General features: G+C 38.0%; 3 protein-coding genes across 3 annotated transcripts; all 3 read left to right on the top strand.

The window, feature by feature from the left end:
- The first annotated feature begins 1730 nt into the window (after positions 1–1730).
- On the top strand, positions 1731–4830 carry LOC117622102 (probable 2-oxoglutarate-dependent dioxygenase At5g05600). The gene is made up of 2 exons (XM_034352646.1): positions 1731–2664; positions 4332–4830. Exons 1-2 carry the CDS (start codon positions 1864–1866, stop codon positions 4578–4580), a joined length of 1050 nt encoding a protein of 349 aa, XP_034208537.1. The 5' UTR covers positions 1731–1863; the 3' UTR covers positions 4581–4830.
- A 570-nt stretch (positions 4831–5400) lies between these two features.
- Positions 5401–9256, top strand: LOC117623246 (N-acetyl-D-glucosamine kinase). The gene is made up of 7 exons (XM_034354153.1): positions 5401–5854; positions 5948–6095; positions 6294–6485; positions 7066–7194; positions 7841–8010; positions 8422–8552; positions 8914–9256. The coding sequence occupies exons 1-7, from the start codon at positions 5641–5643 to the stop codon at positions 8992–8994; spliced, it is 1065 nt and encodes a 354-aa protein (XP_034210044.1). The 5' UTR covers positions 5401–5640; the 3' UTR covers positions 8995–9256.
- A 761-nt stretch (positions 9257–10017) lies between these two features.
- LOC117623139 (non-specific lipid-transfer protein A-like) lies at positions 10018–10622 on the top strand. The gene is made up of 2 exons (XM_034354006.1): positions 10018–10361; positions 10513–10622. The coding sequence occupies exons 1-2, from the start codon at positions 10018–10020 to the stop codon at positions 10520–10522; spliced, it is 354 nt and encodes a 117-aa protein (XP_034209897.1). The 3' UTR covers positions 10523–10622.
- Positions 10623–11093: the final 471 nt, after the last annotated feature.

Here is an 11093-nt window from a genome sequence, read left to right as displayed (position 1 = left end):
TTGTTCAAGCCCACTGTATTATCATCAAATTTTACTGTGGGGGCTTGGTCTTTTACTGTTGGCCAATTTTTAAGGTCAATTTTGGCACCAAAGTTGAGCCCTGCATTCCATACTTGCATAACATTACTTCACCCGGATCTTTTTCCTTTTTTTGACATAAAAACGAGTGTCCAAGTCCAAATGATAAACCAAAGAAGACCAACTACAATTTTTGTACAAAAAGCATGTTTTTTTTTATATATATTCTTTATGTTATTATGAGTTCTCATATGTGAGAAAATTTTACCAATATCGGGATAGCACTATGACATTATCTCGAGCCAATCATCTATTGTTATGTGTTTTAATTTTTCGACATAACAATACACAAAGCTGGTCTTGAATTTTTCAGGACCTAAGGCAAATGTAAAAAATTAGACCCCTAAGCTATATATAAAATATTTTTTTCACTTAAAGTGCTAGACTCACTCTCATTTTCCAATCAAGATTTAACTTATTCGAATTTAACTAAAAATTTAACATTCAAGTCAAATAAATTATATAAACTGAAATTTCAATATATAAAAATCTAAAATAAGAGGATACATTTGATACATTCAAATATAATGCACAAACAAGATAAATACTTGTAACAATTCAATCATTTCTTTTTCTTTTTTGACTTCAAGATTGTTGTTTTTAGGAATCATTGCTACTTGAAATTAGAAACATTACAAGGAAATCCAATGAAATTTTAATAATTCAAATAATAAACAAAGAACAACATAACTTGGAATTTGAGAAATCAAATCCCCCCCTCCCCCCCAACAACAAGAAGCTTAAAATTTTCAAATTTACAATCAATTAGAACTTAAAAGAGTTAAAACACCCATTTTGCTTTTTTCTTTTTCTTTTTTAAATATAAATATTTAAAAAATATATAATTAATATAATATAACTCTTTATTAAAAATAAAAAGTAAAATTGGGCCATTGCCCCTGACAATACATGATAGGCTTGAAATAACTTAGCATCGCTATGTAGGGGTGGGCACGGTTCGGTTTGGATCGGTTTTTGCCTCAAATTAGAACCGATCCGATACTATTCATGCGGTTTGGTTCGGTTCGGTTTTAATTAAAAAAATTCAAAAACCGTCCGGTTCGGTTTGAACCGGTTTCGGTCCGGTTTCGGTTTCGGTTCGGTTTTGAACCGGATTATAAAAATTATTTTTTAAAATTGTTTGTAATACAATTCTCAACTGAAATATTATTTTTTTACTTGAAAATTAACAAATTATTCAATTTCATATAAAAATAAATATTAAAGTGAGAAAAGAGAGATATTTTGACATTGAACTTGGATAAATATTATGTTTTTTTTAGTGAAATTAAAAATATAGCATTAAATATAAATATATATTGAAATTATATATTTTTTTAGTTTCACCGGTTCGGTTCGGCCCGGTTCGGTTTTTGAAGACATGGAACCAGATCCGAATCCGGTCCAAACCGGTCCGGTTCGGTTTTTGACCGGTTTTTGACTTTTTGGTCAACTCGGTTTTTTTCCGGTTTGGTTCAGTGTGGTTCGGCTTGAATTTTCGGTTTGCCGGTTTGAGTGCCCACCCCTATCGCTATGTAAGTTTTCTCCTAACGTAGCGTATGTTGCTCAATTTTGTAACCCAAATAAATTTTGCCAATCACTTTAATTAATCAGTAAATACAGCGCTTCTTTACTGAACGTATTTATTTTCTGCCGGGAAAGAAATAACAAAAAGCACAGTTTTTTATATGCTTGAATAACTCCGTACTATAAAATCGGTATCATCGTCTTCATCATCACATCGCTCTGTATCTCTCTCTGTAAATTCATTCCAATTCGATAGAAATGGAAATATCAGCGGAGCCCATCAGAGTTCAAAGCTTAGCCCAAGCCGGCCTCAACCAAGTCCCGCCACAATACATTCAACCTCCCCAGCACCGACCCAATCTACCTTCTTCTTCAACCAACATTCCGCTCATCAACCTTTTCGGCCTCGACCCGACCCGACGTGATTCGGTTCGGGCCTCAATTGGGCAAGCCTGCCGGGACTGGGGCGCCTTCCACGTCACCAACCACGGCGTTCCTGCCAGCATAGTCGACGCCATCAAGCGCGCGGGCCTCACCTTCTTCAACGACAGCTCAGTCGAAGACAAACTCAAGTATGCGTGCGATCCGAGCTCGTCGGCGTCGGAGGGCTACGGCAGCCGGATGCTGGAGAAGGACGACACCGTTTTGGACTGGAGGGACTACTTCGATCACCACACCCTCCCCCTCCGGCGCCGGAACCCCACGCGATGGCCCCATTTCCCCGCAGATTACCGCCAGGTGGTTTCCGAGTACAGCGATCAAATTGCTTCGCTGGCGCGAGAGCTGCTGGGGCTGGCGTCCGAGAGCCTGGGGCTTGAAACGCGGCGTTTAGAGGAGGCGGTTGGGGAGTTTTGGCAGAACATTACGATCAGCTATTACCCACCGTGTCCTCAGCCTGAGCTGACTTTGGGCCTGCAGGCCCATTCGGATTTTGGTGCGATTACGCTGTTGGTCCAGGACGAGGTGGGTGGGCTTGAGGTGCTTAAAGACGGAGAGTGGGTTCCTGTGAAGCCTTTGGGTGGTGATGCCATTGTTGTTCTTCTAGCTGACCAAACCGAGGTACCTCATCATCTATCAAACATCAAACACACACCTTCTTATTCTTCTTTTAGGTGACCAAACTATGAAAAATTTGCAGTTTTCATTTTTATAAAGAAATGAGCTAAATTGGTTAAACATGTTCTTTTGTAATAAAGTTGAAAACTTTTGTTGAATATTAAAGAAATGAGCTAAATTGGTGAGAAAGGAAGGAGGGCAGTAGAAATTAGAATGCAGTGAGTTTAACTTATCTTGAACAGTGTCAAATTGCTATGATCAACTTTGTTTGTTATGACTTTGTATTATTAGTCTATTAAAAGATTCGAAGGATTTTCTGAAATAAAATAGGCATGGAGAAGTGTCTTGCACTGTGCCTTCTTTAATTTTATTATTAATAAGAGAAGTTGAGTCGTTGTCAGTTGATGCTCATGCCTTCTTAAATATATTCAGTCCATTACCATGATGCTTTGGAATTATCGTTTGCCGAATCACATTTTCTCCAGATAAAAATATGCTTGAATCCCAGGAAACTCTCAGTGGATGAATCGTGATGAGTGTATTTCATGGTATTCTTTGAGCTTTTAGGCTTCTCGATGATATTGAATTGAATCAAGTGGTACTTGTAGCAATATGTTCTATTATGTCTAGAGACATCAACGTTTTTGTCTGGGTAGTTGTGCTTATCTGTCGGTCTTGGCCAGGCTTCTGATCGTTTTTGTTTTATATTTGCTTGACGTATTGATTTTCAGCCTGTTATTATAGTATTCGTTTGAGGGGACCGGAGGACAAGCTGACCAAGTAACCTCATTTTTGTTTTCTTTGGTATGGTTTTTGTTCATTCTTGGTCAATTAGGACAAATGGTTTGAGAATAAACATAGGTTAATATGGCTCTACGTTGATTGTATGTGTAGCCAACCAAGTTAAGACCTACTGCTTGGTATATGTGCTCTTAGTTGCTGTTGGTCATGACATACTAAAAATTTCACATGTTGCAAAATCTGTCAGTCTATAAGGAGTCGCACTGTTTATCATAGGCCTGCTTTTACACTTCGTGCAAGGGTTAAGCCATAATTTTTTTAAGCACTTTATTTTGTCTTCAATAAAGCTGCTAATTGTTTGATGTCATTGACAACCACTATTTCTAGACATTGGCATGACATCAACCCTCAGTTGTACTTATTTTTCTATCTCTTTTCATTGTTCTTATATGATTTGGTTAGGGATATTAAGTTTGGGTCCCATGGAACACATTGAGGCTTGGTCATTGTCCTTTCTGATTTGTCGTAATAATTGGCTTTAACTTAGATCACAAATAACTGTGACATGTAGAGGAACCTCTAATTAATCCAACCACTACGAAACTGACTTTCACTGTTGGGTTTGGCCTTGGATCAATACTCAAAGGTACTGATTTAAGTGGTTCAGTTTTGGGATTGTACCTAGTGGACTTGAGCTGAGACGATCTGAAACTAAAAAATGCAGTGCTTAAGGGTTATACCTATCAATGTCTTCTCTCTAAGCTGATAATCGAATTGCCAACATGTGCTTTACAGGATTCTTGTCATTCTTTGGATCTAAGTGCGTTTTCTTTCATAGGATTTGTTTTTGTAGAATGAAATTAATTGAACAAGTGGAGCAATAATGTGAATTATGTTTATTCTCTAACAGTGGATTATCTTGCCTGCAGATAATGACCAATGGGAAGTACAGGAGTGCTCAACATAGGGCTATAACCAATTCCAATCAGGCACGGCTCTCAGTTGCTACATTTCATGATCCAGCCAAGACGGTGAAAGTATCCCCTGCTTCTGAGCTTACCAGTGCGTTAACTCCTCCCCTCTACCGGGAAGTTGTTTATGGAGATTATGTGTCATCGTGGTACACAAAGGGCCCAGAAGGAAAACGGAACATCGATGCCCTCCTGCTTGAACCTTGATCGTTAGTTGGAAAACCCTCATTTCCCCAACTTGCCAACGCCTTGCGTTCTAGAAAGGAAGCAGAGCAACTGTCATCAGTATTTTAGCTTGGGACTTTGGTTTGGGAGGATTGCATAGTCTTTCTTATCCATACCACACCTTTAACAATACATAATTCTGTTCAACATGTACATGAATTGGTTAGTTGATTGCAAATGTGAATTCAAGTGCACCATCTTGCTTTAGCTGCAAGGGTTGTTTTTAGCTTTCCATGGGATTAGTTATAATTCTAAATAGATATTGTGAATTATGTTTAGATTGCCATTAAAATAAAAATTTGAAAACGTCAAAATGATTATGGAAGCAAAGAAATACAACCATAATTTAATCAACCCATGATACGACTAAACTGTCCCAAACCAAATAATTTAACAAAATATTTGAAAGAATTTGACAGAAGTAAAGAAAATAATCTATGAGAAAAAATTCCAAATCATCAAAGAACATAATATATATATAAAGCTATATAAAGCAAAAGACAGAGAATGGTGAAACATTCAAAATATCAGAAAATATCATTGGTTAATTCAAATATTAAGAATTGAAATTATTAATTAAATTATGATAATATGGTAAATACACATTTTCATATTTTAAAAAAATAAAAATAAAAACAAAAATAGATAATAAGTTTTACTTTTATAGAACGTATCCATGTTATTTTTTCTTAATAAAAAAAAAAAAAAAAACAACGCATGTGCAAGTGGCTAGTTATGAATAAAGCATCTTCAATTAGAAATAATAATCATTAGCATATGAGTTATAAATTTATTTATGGCCCCCCATTTTGCCGTCCGAGAACCAAAACAAAAAAGCCCCACCATTTGAAATGAATATTATTTTCTTTTGAACACGGTCCCAAAAACATCTGACTCCCCCAACCCTCTTTCTTGTTCTCTTCCTATTATCCCTATGTGTCTTTGACAGAGAGAGCACGCCTCCATTGGAGCCTTTTAAAGCTCTGATTCGTCAAAACAAACACTCAAATCCAATTCAATCCAATCACCACCAAAAACCCAGATGAAGCGGTACAGGAATGGCGAAGTCTGGGACTTTGAGAACCAAATGCCGGTGGCCGCCGGCGCCGGAGACGTCATCTTGGGTTTAGACGGCGGCACCACCTCCACCGTCTGCATTTGCATGCCGATTTTGCCCTTCTCCGATCCTCTCCCCGACCCAGTTCCCATTCTTGCTCGAGCAGTCGCCGGTTGCACCAACCACAACAGCGTTGGCGGTAATTGTTCATCTGTTCATGTTTTGTCAGTTGATCGCAACTGTTTTGATTTTTGTATCTGATCTAATTGAATAACTTGTTGTTAAACCTTAGAGGCTGCTGCAAGGGATACATTGGAGCAGGTGATGGCTGAAGCGCTGGCTAAGTCCGGTTCGAACCGGTCGGCGGTTCGAGCTGTTTGTTTGGCGGTTTCTGGCGTCAACCATCCCACTGATCAGCAGAGGATATTAGATTGGCTTAGGTATTACTTTCAAGTCTCTATGATCGCACATTGTTCCCGTATGTGTTTTTTAAAAATATTTATTTTACTTTTAAAGTTATTTACCTGTTGGGTGCTTATTTTTTATTGCTTTCATCAGGCCCTTGTTGGTTTTGGCACATATCAATCTCTGATTAATGTTTACTACTAAAAGCTTTAATCTTGTCTTGATATGAACAGGGATGTATTCCCCAGCAATGCAAGGTTGTATGTTCAGAATGATGCTGTGGCAGCTCTAGCTTGTGGGACTTTGGGAAAACTTCATGGGTGTGTTCTAATTGCTGGCACGGGGACCATTGCATATGGGTTCACAGAAGACGGTAGAGAAGCTCGGGCAGCTGGCGCAGGACCTACCTTAGGTGATTGGGGAAGGTATAGCCTTGTTGCTCGGTTCTTGATTTTCCTATTTCTAGCTCTGTCCCCGAGATGCTCCTACTTTAATGAAGGTGGTTCCTTGTTGTCATTGGAGGTTTCCTACATCTTTTGTATCTAGGTCACCTTAACCATCAAGTACATGAAATGATATAAGGGTTGTAAGAAGAAACAATCACTGGGAAAAAGACTTCCACTTTTACTCACTTCTTGATTATATGTTTTGAATTAATCTTACTGTTGAAATCCCGTAAAATTCTTTCTATTTTCATTGTTAATTTTCCCTTTCCTGCTCATCATTTTGCATTGAACTTTATAAATTGACGATTTAAACTCCCCAGCAGTATGATTGTGATCCATCTATATTCTACAGTTGCTTCCTGCCTGATAATGTTGTGCTTTAATTGTAAGATTTCGTGGCCATGTATAAATCAATCAATGTGTCAAATAAACTTAATATCACTTTTTGAGTAGTATTCTGGTAGTTTCTGCATTCAGGATGTGGGCTTCTTTTTTACGATATCCGTCTTTTTCCTTTCCCAGAAGTTTTTACTGAAGGTAATGTTCTTTTTACTTGCAGTGGATACGGAATAGCTGCACAGGCATTAACCGCTGTAATAAGGGCCCATGATGGTCGTGGTCCACATACAATGCTTATGTCTAGTATTTTAGGGAAGCTTGGTCTTTCTTCTCCAGATGAACTCATCGGGTATCTATCTGAAACTTATAATTGTCATCTTCACATATATTGGTGAAGTTACTAGTTGTCATTTTGGGATCTTACAGTCTGCAGCCAATCTTTAAGGCAGTTTTGGCGAAAATAAATGACAAGGTTTGTTCCATCAATCTGTAAATTCGTTTGTTGCAATCCCTCAAATGGTGTTGGTTATTGTAGTAGCTAAATGGTGTTACTAGTTGTCATATATTTGTTGCAATCTGTAAATATGTGGGAAGTTCCACTTATTGTAGTAGCTAAAACCTGGTATAGATGTGTATGATCTACGTTCTCTGGTTCCATTGGCATGCAAACATTTTATATCTTGAGATTATTCTTCTTAGATTACGTGGTTTTATCTGCACCTCTACGTGAGAGGAGTCAAAAGTCAGTCGCATCTCACATAGGGGTGTGGAAATAACCCCATTGATCTTAAAATGGCAATTATATGTATCTTTTCCATTGAATTTGTCATGCATTCTCGATTGGAATATGTTTCATTTAAAGGGTATGTGGTATTTTGTATGTCTCTGCGAACCTTCTTGAGGAAAATGAATTGAGAACCTTGATAGAAATGAGTATCCGGGATGTAATTGTATGGGGTATCAGATAACCACTATAATTTTCTATTGGATTTCAGGTGGACCTATGCAGATCCATCTTGGGCTCGCATTGCAGCACTTGTTCCAGTTGTTGTATGTTGTGCAATTGCTGGTGATGAGGTTGCAAATAAGATCTTGTTTGATTCAGTCGAGGAGTTGAGGTTGAGTGTGAAAGCTGTTGTTCAAAGACTTGGCTTGTGTGGTCCAGGTGTGACATACTGAACAAAAAACTGAAAAAAATTAAAGGAATTCTTTTTTGGATTTGTGTGATGTATAATAGGTCATGAGGTTATGCATGACTTCATAAAATATTAATCATTTAGTGGTAGGGTAGTGACACTATTTAAATATGCAGTTGCGAAAAAGAAAATGCTTAATAAACTGCATACAGGGAGCAGAAAAGTTATTGCTATTCCTTACTGGCTTATTTTATTTTCAAATGTTTTGCCTTTGTGCTATACCCATTCCTTCTACTTATGGTGTTGTATTATTGCTGTGTTCATGATGGATATTCTATATGTGTATCAGATTCGAGTTTATATACTGCCTTGCAATAATTGAAAGGTAGGGAGTCCCTACTCTGCATGCTAATTTCATTTTTTGAATAAAATAATTGCAGAGGGAAAAGATTCTTTTCCCCTTGTCATGGTTGGTGGTGTTCTTGATGAAAATAAGAGGTGGGATATAGGAGAGGAAGTCATTAAATGCATCTCCAAGGACTACCCGGGGGCAGTTCCTATTAGGCCGAAGGTAAGCATATTTTGTGCCTCACTTCAATAAACTTTTGATATTTGAAGCAAATGAGATTTAAAGGGTGAGCCTGCTACTTTCCGTAGATGGCTTCTTGAGTACAGTTTCTATTGGTGGGCTTCCCTATCTTGGATAAAAAGGAAAAGTGTCTTCACGTCAAACGATAATTAGAGTAGATGAAAAGTGGACAACACACAAATAGACTAAGGAAGGAACACTAATTGTTTCTATAATTTATCAGAAGTCCTACTAACGACCAAGTTAGCAACCCATATGCTTGTGTACACAGATGTTATTTTGTGGAATTTCTGGTATGCTCTTTTACAATGCTGCTTTATTTTTTTTCTTGAATCACCATCAGGTAGAGCCTGCAGTTGGAGCAGCGTTGGTAGCATGGAATTTTTGTATGAAAGAATCTCTTGAGAATGCCTTCAAAAGCTGACTCTGACTGTTGCTGATTTTATAGTTTATGAATTGTATAGTGGGAAGGATCAGTGATGAAGTGAAAGGAAAACAAGCTGCTCGAAATTGAAAATGAAATCATCATTAATATATAAATTCTTTTGGTTAAGAAATCATTCTGAAGTGTTGGCAGGCTAATTCTATGAATATACCACTGTGTCAATTTCTGATACTGTCTTAGCTTTGCATGTAAAAGTATCTCTATCAATAGTGAAGTAAAGAATGATTTCAAGTGTGCTAAAAGCGCCTTGTGTGCTTTTGTTGCCTGCTCCATTTTTCTAGCGTCCATGCCCTTCTGTTTTCCCCAACTGAAACCCAGTGTTCAGTCCTAAACCTGTATACACCATATTGCCTCAGCCCCATTTGGAACAAATTGAGCAATGTCAGAAGAACCATATTTTCTGATCTTTCATCTTAAAATTCCTTATTAAACCTTTTTTGGTGTAAAACTGACATAATTAGCATTTATATACATTCTGATTGACAAAAATGACACAATTAGTGTTTCATACATGCTTTTTAAACTTAAAGCACAATATCGAGTTCATCTTCGGATTATTGCTTTCCATGTTTTTGTAAGCCGCTCACGGAACGCGATTTAGCAGTTTTTACTGTGTGGAAAACAAAAACTGGTGCAGGCAATGCATTAAACGACCCCTTTCATAAGCAAGAGTTATACACATGGCAGGAAAACCAATTCCGCTTTCTTTTGGAAGAAAGTTGTAACGCTCTTGGCATGCAGCAAAGGCCTAACCCGGCGAAGAGATAGGGACCATGCAAAGGCTGCTTAAGTTTCATAACGGCTTCTGCTACATCAATAATCCCCCTCATGATCTTGGATATATCTTCTAGTGGCAACTATAAATACCCTTCAAACCTTACCCATCAAAACCACAACTTAAACTTCCATACATGAACAATTAAGCTCAACATTAAGTCAATTAGCAAACATTGTAGCACTCCATCGATCTCAAACTCAAACGTACAAAAAACAGAAAAGAAAATGAAGGGTGTTGCTATAGCTTTAGTGATGGCGGTGATGGCCATGTCGGTCTTGGTTAAACCGGGGCAGGCCACAGTCACTTGCCAACAAGTGGTGTCATCTGTCGCTCCCTGCATTCCATATCTCACCAGTGGCACTGGTAGCCCACCCACGGCGTGTTGCAATGGGGTTTCGGGTCTGAACCAGCTCGCTTCAACCACCAAAGACAGGCGTGCAACCTGCCAATGCCTCAAGGACACCGCAGATCACTACCAAAACATTAAGGAAGACGTCGCCGCTGGTCTCCCCACTGCGTGTAAAGTCCAAATCAACGTTCCCATTTCTAGGAGTGTCAATTGCAACGAGTAAGTAATTTTTGTAGGCACTGCATCGATATACAACTGCTGTATACAACCCCTATGATCACCTCATTAGCACCTACGTTTAGTCATGTGATTAGAACGTGAGAGGTGAAATGTGAGAACATTACTAATGTTCTTTTGTTTCTCTATGCAGTGTGCAGTAAAAATCAAGGCAACTACAGATGGAAGTTAAAATAAAGAGAGAAGCATGGGGGATGCTGCTATCTTCTCAACGGCTACACCTAGCTTTCGGTTGAATGTGGCCATGGTTCTCACTAGAAAGCCATGCTATACTTAGTTTATTCAAGCTACCTGTTATGCATGAGATAATATTGTCTTTTAATGAAATAAGAAATTTTAAATATCTGTTGCAGATCTCTCTCTCACGGATAAAGAAGAACTAAATTGCACATGAAAATATTATTAAGCATATCGTAGCATTATTGATTGAGATAGCGAAATAATGCTATTTCCATTTCGTGAAAGTCTTTCTCCACATGTACACACAAGAATGAGCTCAAGCAAGACTTAAACTTTACAATTTTGAAGCAATATGAACCAAAACCTCCTGCATATAATTTACAAGAAAAATACAAAAGTCTTTTAACATTAATTTGTGGCAGCTAGGATTGAAGTGACAATTGAGGTTGTAAGTGCTTGATAGATGACACATGGAACTATAACCAGAAACCATAAGAAGCTACAAATAATGAATGCAGCAAACCTTCCAAGGAA

The sequence above is a fragment of the Prunus dulcis genome, chromosome 3 (assembly GCF_902201215.1).
Source record: "Prunus dulcis chromosome 3, ALMONDv2, whole genome shotgun sequence".
Classification (NCBI taxonomy): domain Eukaryota; kingdom Viridiplantae; phylum Streptophyta; class Magnoliopsida; order Rosales; family Rosaceae; genus Prunus; species Prunus dulcis.
The sequence above is the reverse complement of the archived record's forward strand: the minus strand, read 5'-3'. Positions and strand labels throughout refer to the sequence as shown.